The 20,235-nt window shown below is 45.8% G+C and overlaps 1 protein-coding gene across 5 annotated transcripts in view; it reads left to right on the plus strand.

Annotated features, from left to right (window-relative positions):
* The first annotated feature begins 3,370 nt into the window (after positions 1-3,370).
* The window catches only part of FZD6 (frizzled class receptor 6), a 41,013-nt gene continuing 24,148 nt past the window's right edge, over positions 3,371-20,235 (plus strand). The window contains exons 1-2 of one of the 5 annotated variants that reach the window (XM_039526330.1): positions 3,371-3,549; positions 4,773-5,164. In XM_039526330.1, coding sequence (XP_039382264.1) covers positions 4,985-5,164 — 180 coding nt within the window. In that variant the 5' untranslated portion in view covers positions 3,371-3,549; positions 4,773-4,984. Of the gene's footprint in view, positions 3,550-3,727; positions 4,128-4,147; positions 4,315-4,772; positions 5,165-20,235 lie in introns of those variants that run through there. The other 4 variants (XM_039526329.1, XM_039526333.1, XM_039526331.1 and 1 more) reach the window with 4 other exon arrangements.

Genomic DNA, 20,235 nt, shown 5'->3' on the forward strand with positions numbered 1-20,235 from the left:
CTCTAGGGCCAGCGTCCACATGCCTATCTTATACCATATGCCCTGTGGACTCCTCAAGCAGAAGAAGACAGATGCCCCTCCAGTGGTTAGCACACTCTCCTGAGAAGTTGGAGGACCATGTTCAAACCCCTTCTCCCATCATGAGAATTGAATCCAGGTGTCCCACATACCAGGTGAGTGCTGTAATCACTGGACTAAAAGTTATAAGGGAGGCACCACTCCTTTCTCCTCCAGCATTTCTTAAGAAAAGTAGCTGAGGTGACTAACTCCAAGACAGGGTTCGTGGTTGTGGATCCCAAGCAGACAGGTGTCTCCCTCCACCCTAAGTTCCCTGTAAGCTGTGCAGCTGCCTACTTAGTGCTGCGCAAGCACACAGGAAACCCAACTGGGACCTGCTGTGGCCAGGGCCAGTGCAACCATTTAGGTGACCTCGGTGGTCGCCTAGAGCACTAGGATTTGGGGGGGCGGCATTTTCTTTGGCAGCAACCGCGGTGGCCGGATCTTCGACTGCCCTGGTCGCTGCCGGCATTTAGGCGGAGGGAGCTGGGGCAGGGGAGCACGGGGAGGGCCACCTGCAGCAAGTAAGGGGCGGGGTGTGGCACGCAGGGGAAATCCCCGCCCCAGCTCACCCCTGCCCCGCCTCCTCCCCAAGCACATCGTGGCTGCTTCACTTCTCCCACCTTCCAGGCTTGCGGCGCCTAAGCTGAAGTGCCTATGCTAAGCGGGAGAAGTGAAGCAGCGACGGCGTGCTCAGGGAGGAGGTGGAGCAGGGGTGAGCTGGGGTGGGGGGGTGGGGAGCTGCTGTGGGGGGGCGCCTCAGGGTGGAGGTGGGGAGCTGCCGCGGGGGGGGGGAGCGCCTCAGGGCGGAGGTGGGGAGCTGCCGTGGGTGGGGCGCCTCAGGGCAGAGGGAGGGAGCTACTGCAATGGGGGTGCCTCAGGGCAGGGGCTCAGGGAGGGCGCAAGGCGGAAATTTCTCCTAGGGTGCGAAACATCCTTGCACCGGCCCTGGCTGTGGCCAGGGGAGGGGCACCCGGCCCCAACCTAGCCCAGCCTCCAACCTGTAACGACCGGGGCAGCCCCCTAGCCCAAACTATACTGCGGCCCAGACCTGCCACAGCTGGGGCACCCCTACGCTGGGTGGCCCGGCCCCGACCCTGGGTGGTCTGCCTCAACCCCAGCCATGGCTGGGGTGGCCTGGGTCCGGCCCAGCCTGAATCCGGGCGGCCCAAACTGGACCCAGCTAGGGCAGCGTGGTGTGGCCCAGACCCAGATGCAGCTGGAGCAGTGGAGCCTGGACCTAGTCTGGGAGCATGGCATGGCCCGTACCCAGCCATGGCCGGGGAGGCCCAGCCCAAACCCGGGCAGCCCAGCCTGGACCCAGCTGTGGTGGTCCGCCTGAACCTGTCATGGGGTGCCTCCCCCTGAACCCAGCCCCAGCTCAGACCTGTCACAGCCAGGGCACCCCTCCCTGAACCCAGCCCATCCCAGAGCTGCCGCAGCAGAGGCACCTATTCCCCCCAGCCCAGGTGCTGCTGTGGGGAGAGAGAGCTGGGGGGGATAGGCACCTGTAGCACTGTAGTCCCAGAGCACCCTCCTGCACCCCAAGTCCCTCATCCCTGGGCCCACCCCAGAGCCCGCACCTCCAGCTGGAGTCCTCCCCCACCCCATACCCTAACCTTCTGCCCCAGCCCTGAGCCCCCTCCCATACTCCGAACCCCTCAGCCCAACCCTCACCACATGAATTTTGTTATGTGCACCATATTGGTGCACATAACAAAATTGATTCTGCACATGGGTGTGAAAAATTAGAGGGAACAGTGCCCTCCACCTGCATTTAGGCACCTAAATCCCAGAGAGGGGTATGGTTTAGGACACACCCATCATTGCCATCTGCTATTAGTTAGCTTAGGTAGCTCACTGCCTAGCATGCTGGCTTTTGTGAATCTCATTCTCAGGTGCCTATCTCTTTCCATGTATTGGGATCCTAGGTGCCTAACTCAGGCTTTGTTCATTTCAGTGATTTTCTGGATGTCTAAGTCCCTTTGTGGATCTAGGCCAATATCTAAGGCCCTGATCCTGCAAAGACTTATGCACATGCTTAACTTTATGTGCTGAGAGTCTCATGCACTGGAATGGGACTACTCATGGTGCATAAAGTTAAACATGTGCATAAGACTTTGCAGGACTGGAGTCTAATTCAGCTTTAAAATTTTATACATGGTCTTTCATATTTTAAGTTGTTTGGGGCAGGGACACACTTCTCTAAAATTTCATTGCATATACTGTTCCAGGACAAGAGATGTACATGCAGTATGTGAGCAAATTATTCTTTTTTCCATTTTCATATAGGCATGAAAAACCTTCTGAGGGAGAGAACACTTTGCAGTTAGGAAATTTCCTGTATTCATGCGACACTTACAAATTATTTTACATGTGTTCAGTGCAGTATCCTGAACTGACTCTCAAAAGACTGGCATGACAAGAGCACCTAGGGTGACCAGACAGCAAGTGTGAAAAATCAGGACGGAGATGGGGGGGGGTAATAGGTGCTTATATAAGACAAAACCCCAAATACCAGACCTGTCCCTATAAAATCGGGACATCTGGTCACCTATGAGCACCTTTCCTTTTTCTCAGTTATCTAGGGTGACCAGGTGTCCCGATTTTATAGGGACAGTCCCAATTTTGGAGTATTTTTCTTATATAGACTCCTATTACCCCCTCAGCCCCTGTCCCGATTTTTCACAATTGCTGTCTGGTCACCCTACAGTTATCAGCATCACACTCCACTTTGTAATGATCTTCTTTCAGGCCCCTCTATTTGATGTCTCAATGCACTTTCGGTATGCAAAGGAAGCAAGCTTCACAAGACATTTGTAAGGTATTTTTATCCCCATTTTACAAATGCAACAAGTGGTTACGTGATTTGCTCAAAGCCATGCAACAGATCAGTGGCACGCGAGGAAATGGAACCCAGGAGTCCTGATTTCCAGTATTAGGGTTTATCGCCATGAGAAAGTTGCTCTGGTATAATTTAGTGGGCAATTAAACCAGTGCAGCAGATTGTTGACATTCTTAGTTCAGTGAAAGCCTGGCTCATTTCTGGGTAGCCTAGGGGCAGGTTTAACTGAACTACAGGGCAGTAAGCCATCCTCACACCCAGTTGCAGTGTTCACATGGGCGCTTGCACTGGTTCAACTATTATAGATTTAAAATCCGATTTAAACCATCCCTGTGCATCGCTGGTTCCCAGGCAGCCAGGCCCAGTACTGCCCCGCCATGCGGCTGGGGCTGGGCCTGGCTGGCGCTGACGGGCAGCGGCTCGCGACAGGCGGGCGGGCCGCCTCGCGGCTGGCTGCGGGTGCCACGCGGAGGTGCGGCCACCGCCCCCTCACTCTCCTGCCCGCCGGCTTTCAAATATCGCGCGAGTCTGCGGCCAGGTGTTGAGACGCCACGTCCTGTTGGTGCTTCGCACGAATCGCAGCGGCCATTGGAGGGGGAAGAGCCACCACCGCCGCCACCGCCTTTCTCCCGCCCCGCGTGGCTGAGGTGAACAACAGGCTTCTGCGCCCTTAAGGGCTGAGCCGCCCCTCCCCGGCGGTTGTTTCCCGGGGCGGGGGGAGCAGGGGGCTTCCGCCTGTACAGCGGCAGGGAGGGTGGCCCCGCCCCCGCAACACTGCGTCACGCCTCGCGAGCGCGAGCGGTGGTGACGGGGCGGGGCCCGGGGGAGGCCGCCTGAGGGGCCTGGGGTCCCCGAACCGGTGGGGGTGGGGCTGTGTCCGTGCCGGCCGGGGCAGCCTGGAGCGGGGACACGGAGCTAGTTCCTCGGTCCCGCCCCAGGGGCCGCTTCCCAGGGAGGGGCCGGGAACCAAGCCCCGGCGCCGGGCGGAGTCCGCAGCTGTAGCTCCGGGGCAAGGCGGCGGCTGAGCTGGGCCGAAGCGAACCCAGCGCGGGAGGGGAGTCACGCGCGGCTAGTCCCGGCGGGCCAGGGGAGTCACGGGCGGAGCGGCGTGAGCGGGGAGCCCGCGCCGGGACGCCTGTCTGCTGAACGGCTGCCCGGCTGCTGGAGGTGGGGAAAGTCAGCCCTTGCCTGGGAAGCCCCTTGCCTGCCTAGAGCCATTGGACAGGTACCGGGTGTGATTGAAGATTGTGAAAGACCCATTGTGAAAGATTTAAAAAACTCAGTGTTGACAAAGAAAGGGAGACAGACACTTTCTGTTAGGGATGAGCTAGCAGTTTGCTTTAGTCCTGCCAAAGCATAGGGGCTGGACTTGATGACTTATTGAGTTCCCCCCTTCCAGCAAGAGGTGGCAGGTTTGTAGAAATTTTGGTGGTGCACAGAACCTGCCCCCCCCCCAACTCTGCCCCCCCCCCCACCTAAGGCTCTGGGAGGGAGCTTGGCTGGGAGGAGGAGGTCTGAGGTACAGGCCCTGGGAGGGACTTTGGGGGCGGCAGGCAGGGGAGAGACCAAGCCCCAAACATTGGTGGAGCCGGGCCCCCAGGCCCGGAATATTGCTGGATCCTAGGCACCACGGGCCCATACAACTCCCCGCCCCTGCTTCCAGCCTTACATTTCTGTGATTCAGTGGCATTACTCTTCATTTACACCAGTATCGAGTGAGAGGAGAGGGAGGCCTAGGAAAAGTTGTTTTTTCATTTTACAGATTTCTAAAAACCTGTTTTCTTTGCTGGAAAGTCTACTATTTAATGTCATTTACTGGCCTTTGTACAGATAATTACAGCTGCGGTGCTATGTCTTTTTGTTTTTACAGTTCACAAATAAGGAGAAAAAGATTTTTCAAGGAATCAAGATTGTACAGAATGGGAAAGTCCCATGAGAAGCAAGGAGTTTGATCAGTTTTTCAGTGCTCTTCCTCCATGTTCTTCTGGAAGAAGAAAAGATGAAGATTGATTTCCTTATGAAAAAATAATCTCTGTAACCGCTGACCAAAACTATGTGTTAAAATCAGAAATCTTGACAAAAATGGGAATATTTGTGTTTTTTGTGATTTACAGTTTAATTTTAACCCTGATACAAGGGCACAGTCTGTTCACCTGTGAACCAATTACTGTTTCCAGGTGTACAGGAATGACATACAATATGACATTTTTTCCAAATATGATGGGACATTATGACCAGGATACTGCTGCTGTCCAAATTGAGGTGAGTTACCCCTCCCTGTTTTGTAATATTTGTTGCATTTGAGTAATATAACTGGGAGCAATTGGAAAGGAATGATTTGTAAACTGATAGATCTTTCTGCCATCCTGTAATACTTAGAAGGGAAGGTAGGGAATGTAAAACAACTAACTGCCCACTTGAACACCTAGGAAGTGCTTCTCCACCCTGTTGCAGCCTCCTGGATGTGCAGATAGGGTGTATGGCAGCTGTAGGCTGTCTTATGCAGACCCTTACAAGCCTCTGTGTGGAAGGTGTGAGTGGAAGGTGTGCAAGGAGGGTGCCTGAGGAAGGAGTGGGCATGCCTATAGGAGACAATAGTGCATACTACTGTGGTTATTCTGGGCCTCTCTGGGTTGCACAGCCAGGGTTGTCAGAACTTAGAGCAACTCCCTGAAATGCCTAAATTATGTCCAGTGGCAAGTAGAACCTTGATCAGTCCAGAATCCAAAGGCTATAAAAGTAGCCTTTCCCACCCCTCCCAAGAAGCTTTGTTGTGTGCTCTGCATCAAGGAAACCGAGCCCATAGTCTCATCCTACTTCCCATTGTTTGTTTCCTGATGTTTCCTGACTGAACTTTTAAAAAAAACAAAAACAAAAAAAAAACTTGCATCTGTTTTGAGAGTTGATGAAAAGAAGCACTTCGTACACCCAAATAAATTTTCTGAAAACTTATAACACACTTAGTTTTTCTGGGAGCTTGCCATCTGCAGACAAACATTCAGTTGTGATTGTAGCAGGAAAGTTCTTGCTGAAAGACTTGTAGAACAAGTTTCAAACCTGTTTTAATAATGGCTTAACGGGAGGGAAAAACCCTCCTAATACAGGGCTTGAAATGCTTACCAGATGTACTTGCCAGAGGCTAATGCAAAAGATGGAGGTGGCAGAGGGGCACAAGGAAAAAATGAAGTGCTTTTTATCAGGGGCTGAGGACCCAATAATGCATGCTACCAGCAGGCTGATTGAGGGATTGAGTAACTGAAGCAATAAGGTGGGAAGAAAAAGCTCTTTTGTTTTTCCAGTAAATTGGAGACCATGACCATCCTCCAGCTTCTGGTCAGCTATGTTGAACCCTTTGTCAGTTCCACTACTGCCCAATCATGTCAGTTCCTTACTGGTGCTAGTCTCTGGAGCTTTTCTCCAGATGAAGACGCAATAATGGCTGCTGGAAGAAGGATAGAGCAGCAGAGTCCCAGTCCCTCAATAGTTTCCAGTAGTTCTGCATGGCAGCACTGAAACTGACCAGAGTTTAAGGTTGATTCTGCTGCTGCTTGGAGACAGTTCTGTATAGTAGCAGAGACCTTGGAGTTGTGCATAAGTTAATGCTTGAATGGTTATCTTTGCAACCATAAGAGGTAGAAACCAATTATTTTTAAATTAAAGCTTAAATTCTGCAGGAACTTGTCTTTGTCCCAACCACTACTTGCCATGAAAACGATCCTTATGCATAGCTATTTGGATTTTTCAAGACCCAGAAAGCAGGAATGTTTAAGGCACTGGACCTAAATTAAGGGTTTAGGGTCTGATTCAGGGTCTAATCCTGACTTTGCCACAGACTTGTGTGACCTTGGATAAGTTTGTGCATGGAAGGAACACGCTATATACAGCTGTTCCCAGCTTTGTGTGCAGAAGGGGGGTCTGGTCTCCCTTGTTGGCACCATTTTGTTTTCTTTCATTGCTTTTGGCTTGTGGAGGCCTCCACACAGGTCCTGCTTCAGAATAATGAATGGGGACTTGGCAGGCCAGTGAGGAGAAGTGAGGTGGTCCAAGGGTGCATATAATTCTCTCTGGCTTTATGAAAAATCTGTGGTACAGATAATAGAGCCACAGGCTCTATTACCTTATCTATATAGCCCAGCTTGACTTTTCCATGGCCACCTACAGTGGGAGAGGAAGTTTCTTGTATAGCTTCACGGGAGCCAGGGAGGTGTACTAGGGGGGCAAAGCTAGTGCTGAGGCAAAGGGCCTCTGTACAGGTGGCTCTACCTTTCCCCTTTGTCTTATCCACTCCTTTGACAGGGTGATGTGGGGTGTATTCCACGGTAGTATTCTTTCTTTCTTTCTTCAGACCTTTCTCCCAAAAGAGATGATGTGAGGGTGCTCTGCCTTAGTTCACTATCTGTGAATGGGCATGCCACTTCCCTACTTTGCAACAGAGTTGTATGGCTAAATTCATTAATATATGTGAGGAGTTTGTATGCTGTGACAAGTGACATAGCAAAGCCCATTAATAAATTGATACAGAATTGGGCCCTAAAGATTCCCCCCCTCTTCTTAAATCACTATGAAAACAGACTAAACTGTTCTTTTAAAAGTTTACAACTGAACATTGACTTAATAAAGTTTTGAAACTTCACTGTGCAGAAGAAAATGCTGCTTTCCCTTTTTTTTTTTTGTAGTTTAACACAGTACTGCACTGTATTTGTGGTGGGGTTTTTTGTGTGACTGTGCTGCAGCCTGATTGTGTACTTTGGTTCCAAATGAGGTGTGTGATTGACTGATCAGTTCATAACACTGGTATTCGTAACTCTGAGGGGCTACTGTAAAGCTCATAATCCAAGAAAAAATGCACAGTATTCTGTGGCTAGCATCACAAGTGATACCACTTTTCAGGTGGCCACCAGCAATGGGAACAATCTAGGAAAAAAGAATGAAGGCTGCACTTAGAGGATAGGGTACTCTATCCTGAGAAGCAGTGACTCTGAAAAGAATGTAGCAGTCATGGTGGATAATCAGCTGAACATGAGCTCCCAATGCAACTCTGTGGCAAAAATGCTAATAGGATTCTTGGATGTGTAAACAGGATAAGATCAGGGCGGTTATATTATCTCTGTCTGGTGCTTGTGCAACTGCTATTGGAATACTGTGATTACATCTGGTGCCCACTATTCAAGAGGGATGTTGGAAAAATTGTACAGGGTTTAGAGGAGGGCCTCAAGAATGGTTACAGGATTGGAAAACATGCCAGATAGTTACTTGAAAAATTCAAGGAACTCTATCAGAGGGGTAGCTGTGTTAGTCTGGATCTGTAAAAGCAGCAAAGAATCCTGTGGCACCTTATAGACTAACAGGCGTTTTGCAGCATGAGCTTTCGTGGGTGAATACCCACTTCGTCGAATGCAAGACATCCGACGAAGTGGGTATTCACCCACGAAAGCTCATGCTGCAAAACGTCTGTTAGTCTATAAGGTGCCACAGGATTCTTTGCTGCTTGAATTTTTCACTTTGTTTATATTAACAAAGGGAATGTTAAGAGGTGACTTGATCACAAGTTATAAATGCCTTTGTGACGATCAGAAATTTGTCTGCTAGATAGAAAACCCATTATCAAAGGTATAACAAGATTCAGTGGTTGAAGGCTGAAAGTTGAAGCTAGACAAATTCAGACTAGAAATAAGGTAAATTTTTAACAGTGAGAATAATCAGTGGAACAGCTTACCTAGGATTGTTGTGGATTCTCAGTCAGTGGTAATTTTAAAATCAAGATTGGGTGCTTTTCTGAAAGAGATGCTCTAGTTCAAACACAAATTAATTCAGGGAAGTCCTCTGGCCTGTGTTATTCAGGAGGTCAGGCTAGCGCATAATAGCCTTACAGTCTAAGAATAGGAAGCCCAGAAATATCAATTGTAATTATTTTTCAAAAAACATTGATTTTATTTTTCATTTTTCCTTCCGAACTTTTGGATTGTTGGACTTCTCTCAGGCTATTTTGGTCTTATATTTCTTAGTTTAGGTCTGTTGAACAAATGAAGTTGTTTCAGCTCAGACTCAGTAGAGAAAACAATGTCACCATCTTACAAAAATAATGTTCTATGCTGTGCAGAGCTTTAGAGCTGTGCTCCGGCTCCGCTCCAGCTCCAGGCAAAAACCTGCAGCTCCACTGCTCCGGAGCTGCTCCGTGCGCCAACTCCGGGCTCTGCTCCAAAGCCCTGATGCTGTGGTGGTATAGCTATGTTGCTCTCAGGATATTAGAGAAGCAAGGCAGGTGAGGTAATGGACCGACTTCTGTTGGTGAGAGAGACAAGCTTTCTAGGTTACACAGAGCTCCTTTTCACATCTGGGAATTGTATTTAGGTGTGACTCTGAGTACAGCATGGAACAAAAAAGGCTCCAGAGGCAATCTCAGCAATTATAGGCTAGTAAGGCTAATGTCAGTACTGAACAAACTAGTTGAAACTATAATAAAGAACAAAATTGTCAGATACATAGATAAATGTGATTTTTGGGGAAGAGTCAGTGTGGCTTTTGTGAAGGGAAATCATGCCTCACGCATCTAATAGAATTCTTTGAGGGGGGTCAACAAGAATGTCCACATGGATGATCCAGTGGATATAGTGTACTTAGATTTTTCAGAAAGGTCCCCCACCAAAGGCTCTTAAGCAAATTAAGCTGTCATGGAATAAGAGGGAAGGGAAGGTCCTCTCCTGGATCAGTAACTGGTTAAGACACAGGAAATAAAGTAGTAAATGGTCAGTTTTCAGAATGCAGAGTGGTAAATAGTTGTGGCCCACAGGGGTCTGTGCTGGGACCTGTACTGTTCAATGTACTCATAAATGATCTGAAAAAAGGGGTAAACAGTGAGGTAGCAAGATCTGCAGATGACACAAAACTACTCATGATAGTTACATCCACTGCAGACCACAAAGAGTTTAAAAAAAAAGGATATCACAAAACCAGGTGAGCGGGCAACAAAGTGGCAGATGAAATTCAATGTTGATGAATGCAAAGTAATGGGCATATAAAATTATGGGGTCTGAATTAGCTGTTACTACTCAAGAAAGATCTCAGAGTCAATGTGGATAGTTCTCTGAAAACATCCCCTCAATGTGCAGTGGCAGTCAAAGAAGCTAACAGTGTTGGGGATCATTAAGAAAGGGGTACATAATAAGTAAGGCTAGGATTTAGTCACTGGTATTTTTAGTAAAAGTCATGGACAGGTCATGGGTAATAAACACACATTCACATCCCAGGGCCTGTCTATGACTTTTACTAAAAATACCTATGATTAAATCTTTTTTTGGGGGGGAGTGCTGAGGGATTGTTGGGGGCACTAGGAGGCGGGGGCTGCTGGGGGGTTGTTGGGAGGGGCAAAGGGGCATTGCTGTGGGTTGTGTGTGGAGGAGGAGGAGTGGTGCTGGGGGCCAGCAGCTCCCCAGGCTGGCCAGGAGCTGGTGTCGGGGGCCAGCAGTACCAGCGGCTGCCCCGGCTGGAACAGCAACTGGTGTGGCTGTCCTGGGGGCCATCGAGCAGCTGGCCCTGGAGCCATCTGCTAGGGTAGTCCTGGGGTCAGCCACATTGGCCCCTGCAGAAGTCATAGAGGTTGTGGAAAGTCACAGAATCCATGACTTCTGTGACCTCCGTGACAGACGCAGAGTCTTATAATATTAAGACAGAAATTATCATATTGCCTCTATAAATTCATGGTACACCCACACCTTGAATACTGCGTGCAGATCTGGTCACCCCCTCTCAAAAAAGATATATTGGAATTAGAAAAGGGCAACAAAAATGATTAGGGTGTGGAACAGCTTCTATATGAGGAAAGATTAATAAGACTGGGACTTTTCAGCTTGGAAAAGAGATGACTAAGGGGGATATGCTAGAGGTCTATAAAATCATGACTGGTGTGGAGAAAGGAAATAAGGAAGTGTTAGTTACTCCTCATAACACAAGAACCAGAGGTCACCAAATGAAATTAATAGGCAGCAGGTTTAAAACAAACAAAAGAAAGGACTTCTTCACACAATGCACAATCAGCCTGTGGAACTCTTTGCCACAGGATGTTGTGAAGGCCAAGACACTAACAGGGTTTGAAAAAGAACTAGATAAATGCTTGGAGGATAGGTTCATCAATCGCTATTAGCCAGGATGGGCAGCAATGATGTCCCTAGTTCCTGTTTGAGAAGCTGGGAATGGGTGACAGGTTGGATCACTTGATTACTTGTTCTGTTCATTCCCACTGATGTATCTAGCATTGGCTACTGTTGGAAGACAGGATACTGGGCTAGATGGATCTTTTGGTCTGACTTAGTATGGCCGTTCTGATGACTTGTCAACAACAGGGAAAGTGTCCATCATAGCTATAGCAGACTGTATTATTCAGCCAGAATAAACTATTATAAAGATGGAATAAACTAATCTACTACAGCTATGATGGTCAATTTCCCTGTGTAGACAAGCCCTAAATCTTTAGTTTTCCCAGGTCACCTGATTACTGGCAATAGCCTGCACAATTTTTCAGCCTTCATAGTATGTGCATCCTTAAGATATCTATAAATTTTTTTTCTAGTCTTTACTTTTTGGTAAGTTGAGATATATGTAAATTGATCCTTCCTGCTAATCCATCACTTTTGGTTTTCTTCTTTGAACTCTCTTCAGTTTGTCAATGTCTATGTGCTGATAGTCTGACATTGGGAACATTACTTTTAGAGAGACAAGGTCGGTGAGGTAATATCTTTTGTTGGACTAACTTCTGTTGGTGGGAGAGACAAGCTTTCCGTCTTACACAGAGCTGTTCTTCAGGTGTGGGAAATGTACTTAGTGCCACAGCTAAATAAAAGATAGAACAGATGGTTTAGAACAAGTAAACACATTTCAAAGGACCATTCAGGGTGGAGTGGCCTGCTTCCCTCCTATGATTTGAAAGGATTTAAAGGGAGGAGGGGGGAGCTGGGAAGAAGGGTTAAGTGGGTTGTAGATTGTTGTAATAAGCAATAAATCCAGTGTGTCTACTCAGTCCATGATTTTTAGTATAGAGCACAGTTATAAATTTAAGCTCCTAGGCTCATCTTTCAAAAGTGTTGTGCAGGTTTTCTTTGAGGAGGAGACCAGAGGTCAGATAGAGTGATGGCTTCGTGAAAAATGTTCACCCACAGGTGATCTGGTGTTTTAACAAAAGACAAGCTTAAATTAATAACTGCTAGATACTGAAAATCATCAACAATAGATGTTCTGGATTTATTGCTTACTATAGCAATCTGTATAACCCACTTACTTCTCCACCCCCACCCCCAGCTTTTCCCCTTCTCCTTGAATGGTCCACTGAAATGTGTTAACTGCTTATGCTAAAACAGCAACATAAGAACGGCCATACTGGGTCAGACAAGTCCATCCAGCCCAGTAGCCTATCTTTCGACAGTGGCCAATGCCAGGTGCATGAGAGGGAATGAACAGAACAGGTGATCATTGTGATCCATCCTCTGTTGCCCATTCCCAGCTTCTGGCAAACAGAGGCTAGGAATGCCATCACTGCCCATCCTGGCTAGTAGCCATTGATAGACCTAGCCTCCATGAATTCATCAAGTTCTTTTTTTGAACCCTGTTATAGTCTTCTCTGGCAAAGAGTTCCACAAGTTGACTGTGTTGTGTGAAGAAGTCCTTCTTTTTGTTGGTTTTAAACCTGCTGCTTATTAATTTCATTGGGTGACCCCTGGTTCTTGTTATGAGGAGTAACTAACACTTCCTTATTTCCTTTCTCCACACCAGTCATGATTTTATAGACCTCTATCATATCCCTTATTCATCTCTCTTCTAAGCTGAAAAGTCCCAGTCTTATTAATCTCCTAATATGGAAGTGGTCCATACCTTTAATCATTTTGTTGCCCTTTTCTGTACCTTTTATCAATTCCAATATAGTTCTTAGGCTCAATATCAGGAAAACTTCCTGGCTGTAAGATTCATTAGATTTTAATAGTTTTATAGAAGGAAATGATGTAAGGCCATTTCCAAAGTATTTTAAAATTAGACTATAGGATATTTTCTACTGTTTTGTATAGAGAACAATCCTGCCCTGCTCAGGAATGGAAAAAATGATCTAATCTGGTATTTTCCATTTCTGAATTCTGATGCAGGTGTTCATGTGTCTGTTATCTATGCTTACAGTGGAGTACTAAATGAATCTAGCTGCAGCAGGAAAAAATAAAGTGACTGACTTTAATTCTTCTAAAATGTACCAAAAATAATCTCACTTAAATTATTGAAGCACTGGTAGAAAATAAGGACAACACTTCTGTACCAAAAAACACTTCTGTATTTTTCCCTTCTGTAAACTGAATCAATTTAATTTATCTATTGACATAATAGATTGTAAAATGAAGAAAACAGTGGAGTTGGAAGAAATAAATCTTTCATGATTAGTTCAACATTTAAACAACAAACCCATGCAATGGTAAACATTGACATCTGTTTTTAAGTTACCGTATATCTTCAGCACATGGAGGGGGTTGGTAGGAGAAAGGAAATGCAGTGGCTACAAATGGGGAGTGTTGGGAAATCTGTAAGATGACTGTCTCAGAATATTGACACACTGAAATGTGGATAGATAATTCTTTAAAACTTTAAGTGCAAATTATCTGGAAGAAGACAAAGGAGATCATGGACTAAAATAGAAAGATTTTGCAGATTGTCTTAAAGAACAGTATAGCATAGTGCTCACAAATAATAGTGGCACACCACCGATGTAAGATGCTTATACAAATTCTTTAGTGTACTTGTAATTTAAGACATTAATGTAATAAGGTGAAGCTCCACCAGAAGGTGAGAAAAATTGAATTATAAATATAAAACTGAGAAATACTGTCCAAATTATCCTACATGCGTCTAATAAGGCTAGCTTCAAGACTGGACTGCTTGCTATTAGTATGGCAAAGTAGTTTGCTTTCTCCAGGGAAAAGTTGTTGGCTGTATCTCCTTAGAATCATTCTGAAAGTTCAGGAGATGAGCAAATATCTATACAAGCACCAGCATGAAAGAGAGTTAATTTTTCTCTTTAGGGTAGAGTTTTATAATGTTGCTGTACTTTCCTTTCCTACAACTCTTAAAATATTTCAGTGCTATACCTAATGTGAACTTTGGAGCTAGAAGTCTTGATTTTACAATCTTTCACCACCCTCATATACAAAATGGTTTACATTTTTAAATCAGAATTAGTGTAAACTAATCTGAATTTATACTTTTGACTTCCATTTAAAAAAAGCTGAGTAAGACCACCAAGACACATCAGATTCTAAAGGAATCCAAATCTAGATAAGACTTGCATATGTTCCTAATACACAGACCTCCTCTTTCCCCCCCACCTCACCCCATATTAAAGATCAACATTTCAAACAAACATTCTTCAAGAGGAGTGGCTGGGGTTTGGGGGAGAGGGTGAGAGGAGCTAGGCAGACTTTACAAACCACTAGAGAAAGATTACTCCAAAAACACAAGTACAGTGCCAGCATAGTTCAAGAGACTAACCAGAGGAGTTCAATTTATTAATTATTCACTTTCATGTTCTTTAATTCTACTAAATTTGTTTAAAGAATAACTATTTCACTTCACTGGTTAAATGTTAGTGAAGTTACTCACAAGTTGGAGAAGAGCTGACTGAGCGGGGACATGATGATAGTTTTCAAGTACATAAAAGGTTGATACACAGAGGAGGGAGAAAAATTGTTATCCTTAACCTCTGAGGATAGCATAAGAAGCAGTGGGCTTAAATTACAGCAAGAGCAGTTTAGGTTGGACATTAAGAAAAACTTCTTAACAGGATGGTTAAGCACTGGAATAAATTGCCTATTGAGGTTGTTGAATCTCCATCATCAGAGATTTTTATGAGCAGATTAGACAAACACCTGTCAGGGATGGTCTAGCTCAGTGGTTCTCAAACTTTTTTTTCCCCGTGGACCACTTGAAAAGTGCTGAGGGTCTTGGCGGACCACTTAATAATCTTTCCAAATGTTGTTTGTACCATTAGCTAACTATTATAAAGTGCTTTGGATATAAAAAAAAACACCTTAATACATTTTTTTTTGTTCTACAAATAAAAGCACACAACTCATTTTAATATCACTAGTCTTACCTTTCTAATAAAATGATGTGCCCTCTTTCCCCTGCCACGGCAGCCCCCAAGCTGGGGCTGGGAAGGAGGGGATTTCCCCCCAGAAGCCGCAGCCCTGGACCTTGGGAAAGTCACCTTTCTCCCAGCCGCCGCAATCCTGCACATCCCAAATTGCCCCCCAGCCCCCTGTTCTTGCGCCCTTACCCCCTACTCTCCCAAGGCCACCAGCTCACCTTACCTGTGCATCTTCTCCAGGGTCCAGGCGCCTAATTAGTGGAACCACGCCTGCCCTTCATTCTCTCATGTGTGGCTGCCCAGGCACGCACCTTAGGGGGAACTATCCGCGGACCACCTAACTGGAGCTCGCAGACCACTAGTGGTCCACGGACCACAGTTTGAGAACCTTTGGTCTAGATAATACTTAATCCTGCCATGAGTGCAGGGGACTAGACTAGATAACCTTTCAAGGTCCCTTCCAGTCCTATGATTCTACTTGCTTGGAAGACACAATAAACCAAATTATCTCAGAAGAAAAACCAATTACCTAAATGCAGGGATGAATTTGGCCCATTAGATCATCCACTTGTTAAGGAAAACTATGTTGATTAGTTTCAGTTATTTGTATTTTCATTACCAGTACAAACAGTTCTTTTTCTCTCCTGCTGATAATAGCTCACCTTAACTGATCACTCTCCTTAGTGTGTGTGTGTGTGTGTCTGTCTGTCTGTCTGTCTTCCTGCTGTATTTTCCACTGCATGCATCCGATGAGGTGGGCTGTAGCCCACGAAAGCTTATGCTCAAATAAATGTTAGTCTCTCTAAGGTGCCACAAGTACTCCTGTTCTTTTTGCGGATACAGGCTAACACAGCTGCTACTCTGAAACCTGTTGTTATTGGTTTTGCTTTCTCAAACCTCCAGATTTATTTTCTGTCATTCCTTGTCAAATCATAAACACTTCACTTAGGGCAAGATGTTTGCTGCTTTGAGATCCTTCTATTGCCATTTCAAAAGTAGGTGTCAGTCTTAATGCTTGAGGTACAGTATCTGAAGTAAGTAGAACTCTACTCCATAGGTGAACAGTCTATTGTCAGGTCTCTATGGATATGTCTACACAGCATTTTGGAGCGAGTCTCCCAGTTTGACAGATGTGGGTTAGCTGGGTTTGCACTAGCACTCTAAAAATAGTTGTATAGATAGCACTTTGAAGTTGCAGCTTGGGCTGGATCTCAGGCTCTGAAGGTTGAAGGGGTGTGGGGGGGGGGTGGGCTTCAGAGCCCAAACTCTAGCTTAAGCCACAACTTCAAAGCACTATCGATTCAGCTATTTTTAGAGTGCTAGTGTGAGTCCCGCGAGCCTGAATCTGTTGACCCATGCTGGGAAGCTTGCTTCATTATATTGTGTAGACATACCCTGTAAGATCTGTCAATATTTAGCTAATTAGCGGACATCAAGTTTCCTTATTATTAAGTAGGCCATCATGCTGGGGTGTTATTACATCTTCCAAATAGGTTGGTCCCTGTTAGTGCTTCATTTTTTGAAACTTGATTGGTAAAACCTTTCTAGTTACCCTTATTTATTCAGTGCTTCTGAATTAGAAAAATGTATTTTTTAGGTTAGACAATATTCTTTCATTTAAGAGGACAGAGCATGAGAAAATTTTAATTATCATTCTGCTAAAGTAGCCATTTATTTTGATGATCTAAATTGTTAACTCTGAAACCTAACATTGAAAACTTCTGTGCCAACTTTAATTATTCCATGAGTTTTAGAAAAATTGATATAGTCCCTCATCTCTCTGATCAGCAATGGGAATTGTCTTCAGCGTAACTTGATTGCCAGCTCTCTAATTGGATTCTTTTAAAGTTACTTCGTAGTTTGGGTAAAATTCACTATATATCTCCAGAAAATAGGCTATTAAATTCCTATACTTTTATTAAGACCAGTTAGGTTATTCTCTTTGTATGAACCAAAATGAGTCAAATAATCTTTATGCAAATTGCATTATGGCTGTGATATGCTTTGTGAGTAGTCTTTCTAGATTGATCAGAGTTTCTGTAGACTTGTAGCTAACCTAGCCAATTTTACTTTGTGACATGACAGACTCTTAATTAACCTAAAGTCCATGTTCTCTCTTTTTTTTTTTCTAGAGAGGGTCAGAAATTCCTTGAATTTCAACTCTTGTGATTTCTGGTCTTCATTTTGTTGGGTGGGTTGAGGACAGGTTTCAGCGTTTATCTCTGTACTTGATCATAGAATCATAGAATCTCAGGGTTGGAAGGGACCTCAGGAGGTCATCAAGTCCAACCCCCTGCTCAAAGCAGGACCAAACCCAACTAAATCATCCCAGCCAGGGCTTTGTCAAGCCTGACCTTAAAAACCTCTAAGGAAGGAGATTCCACTACCTCCCTAGGTAACCCATTCCAGTTCTTCACCACCCTACTAGTGAAAAAGTTTTTCCTAATATCCAACCTAAACCTCCCCCTCTGCAACTTGAGACCATTACTCCTTGTTCTGTCATCTTCTACCACTGAGAACAGTCTAGATCCATCCTCTTTGGAACCCCCTTTCAGGTAGTTGAAAGCAGCTATCAAATCCCCCGTCATTCTTCTCTTCTGCAGACTAAACAATCCCAGTTCCCTCAGCCTCTCCTCATAAGTCATGTGCTCCAGCCCCCTAATCATTTTTGTTGCCCTCCGCTGGACTCTCTCCAATTTATCCACATCCTTCTTGTAGTGTGGGGCCTAAAACTGGACACAGTACTCCAAATGAGGCCTCACCAGTGCTGAGTAGAGGGGAATGATCACATCCCTTGATCTGCTGGAAATGCCCCTACTTATACAACCCAATATGCCATTAGCCTTCTTGGCAACAAGGGCACACTGTTGACTCATATTCAGCTTTTCGTCCACCGTAACCCCTAGGTCCTTTTCTGCAGAACTGCTGCCCAGCCATTCGGTCCCTAGTCTGTAGCAGTGCATGGGATTCTTCCGTCCTAAGTGCAGGACTCTGCACTTGTCCTTGTTGAACCTCATCATATTTCTTTTGGCCCAATCCTCTAATTTGTCTAGGTCCCTCTGTATCCTATCCCTACCCTCCAGCGTATCAACCACTCCTCCCAGTTTAGTGTCATCTGCAAACTTGCTAAGGGTGCAGTCCACACCATCCTCCAGATCGTTAATGAAGATATTGAACAAAACCGGCCCCAGCACCGACCCTTGGGGCACTCCACTTGATACCGGCTGCCAACTAGACATGGAACCATTGATCACTACCCGTTGAGCCCGACCATCTAGCCAGTTTTCTATCCACCTTACCGTCCATTCATCCAGCCCAGACTTCTTTAACTTGCTGGCAAGAATACTGTGGGAGACTGTATCAAAAGCTTTGCTAAAATCCAGAAATAGTACATCCACTGCTTTCCCCTCATCCACAGAGCCGGTTATCTCGTCATAGAAGGCAATTAGGTTAGTCAGGCATGACTTGCCCTTGGTGAATCCTCGCTGACTGTTCCTGATCACTTTCCCCTCCTTTAAGTGGTTCAGGATTGATTCCTTGAGGACCTGTTCCATGATTTTTCCAGGGACTGAGGTGAGACTGACTGGCCTGTAGTTCCCTGGATCTTCCTTCTTCCCTTTTTTAAAGATGGGCACTACATTAGCTTTTTTCCAGTCATCCGGGACCTCCCCCGATCGCCATGATTTTTCAAAGATAATGGCCAATGGCTCTGCAATCTCATCGGCCAACTCCTTTAGCACCCTCGGATGCAGGGCATCCGGCCCCATGGACTTGTGCTCGTCCAGCTTTCCTAAATAGCCCCGAACTACTTCTTTCTCCACAGAGAGCTGGTCACCTCCTCCCCATACCGTGCTGCAGAGTGCAGCTGTCTGGGAGCTGACCTTGTCTGTGAAGACAGAGGCAAAAAAAGCATTGAGTACACTAGCTTTCTCCACATCCTCTGTCACTAGGTTCCCTCCCTCATTCAGCAAGGGGCCCACATTTTCCTTGACTTTCTTCCTGTTGCTAACATACCTGAAGAAACCCTTCTTGTTACTCCTAACATCTCCGGCTAGCTGCAACTCCAAGTGTGATTTGGCCTTCCTGATTTCACACCTGCATGCCTGAACAATACTTTTATACTCCTCCCTGGTTATTTGTCCAATCTTCCACTTCTTGTAAGCTGTTCTTTTGTGTTTAAGACGAGCAAGGATTTCACTGTTAAGCCAAGCTGGTCGCCTGCCATATTTACTTTTCTTCCTACACATCGGGATGGTTTGTTCCTGCAACCTCAATAAGGTTTCTTTGAAATACAGCCAGCTTTCCTCGACTCCTTTCCCCGTCATGTTATTCTCCCAGGGGACCTTGCCCATCAGTTCCCTGAGGGAGTCGAAGTCTGCTTTTCTGAAGTCCAGGGTCTCTGTTCTACTGCTTTCCCTTTTTCCTTGTGTCAGGATCCTGAACTCGACCATCTCATGGTCACTGCCTCCCAGGTTCCCATCCACTATTGCTTCCTCTACTATTTCTTCCCTGTTTGTGAGCAGCAGGTCAAGAAGAGCTTTTCCCCTAGTTGGTTCCTCCAGCACTTGCACCAGGAAATTGTCCCCTACACTTTCCAGAAACTTCCTAGATTGTCTGTGTCCCCTACACTTTCCAGAAACTTCCTAGATTGTCTCCCAGCAGATTTCGGGGTGATTAAAGTCACCCATGAGAACCAGGGCCAGTGATCTAGCAACTTCTATTAGTTGCTGGAAGAAAGCCTCGTCCACCTCATCCCCCTGGTCTGGTGGTCTGTAGCAGACTCCCACCACGACATTACCCTTGTTGTTCATACTTCTAAATTTAATCCAGAGACACTCAGGTTTTTCTGCAGTTTCATACTGGAGCTCTGAGCAGTCATACTGCTCTCTTACGTACAACGCAACTCCCCCACCTTTTCTGCCCTGCCTGTCCTTCCTGAACAGTTTATATCCATCCATGACAGTACTCCAATCATGTGACTTATCCCACCAAGTCTCTGTTATTCCAATTACATCATAATTCCCTGACTGTGCCAGGACTTCTAGTTCTCCCTGCTTGTTCCCCAGGCTTCTTGCATTAGTGTATAGGCATTTAAGATAACCCGCTGATTGTCCCGCTTTCTCGGTCTGAGAGAGGAGTCCTCCCCTCTTGTAATCTCCTGCTTGTGCTTCCTCCCGGTATCCCACATCCCCACTTACCTCGGGGCTTTGGTCTCCTTCCC

The sequence above is a fragment of the Mauremys reevesii genome, linkage group 2, assembly GCF_016161935.1.
Source record: "Mauremys reevesii isolate NIE-2019 linkage group 2, ASM1616193v1, whole genome shotgun sequence".
NCBI lineage: Eukaryota > Metazoa > Chordata > Testudines > Geoemydidae > Mauremys > Mauremys reevesii.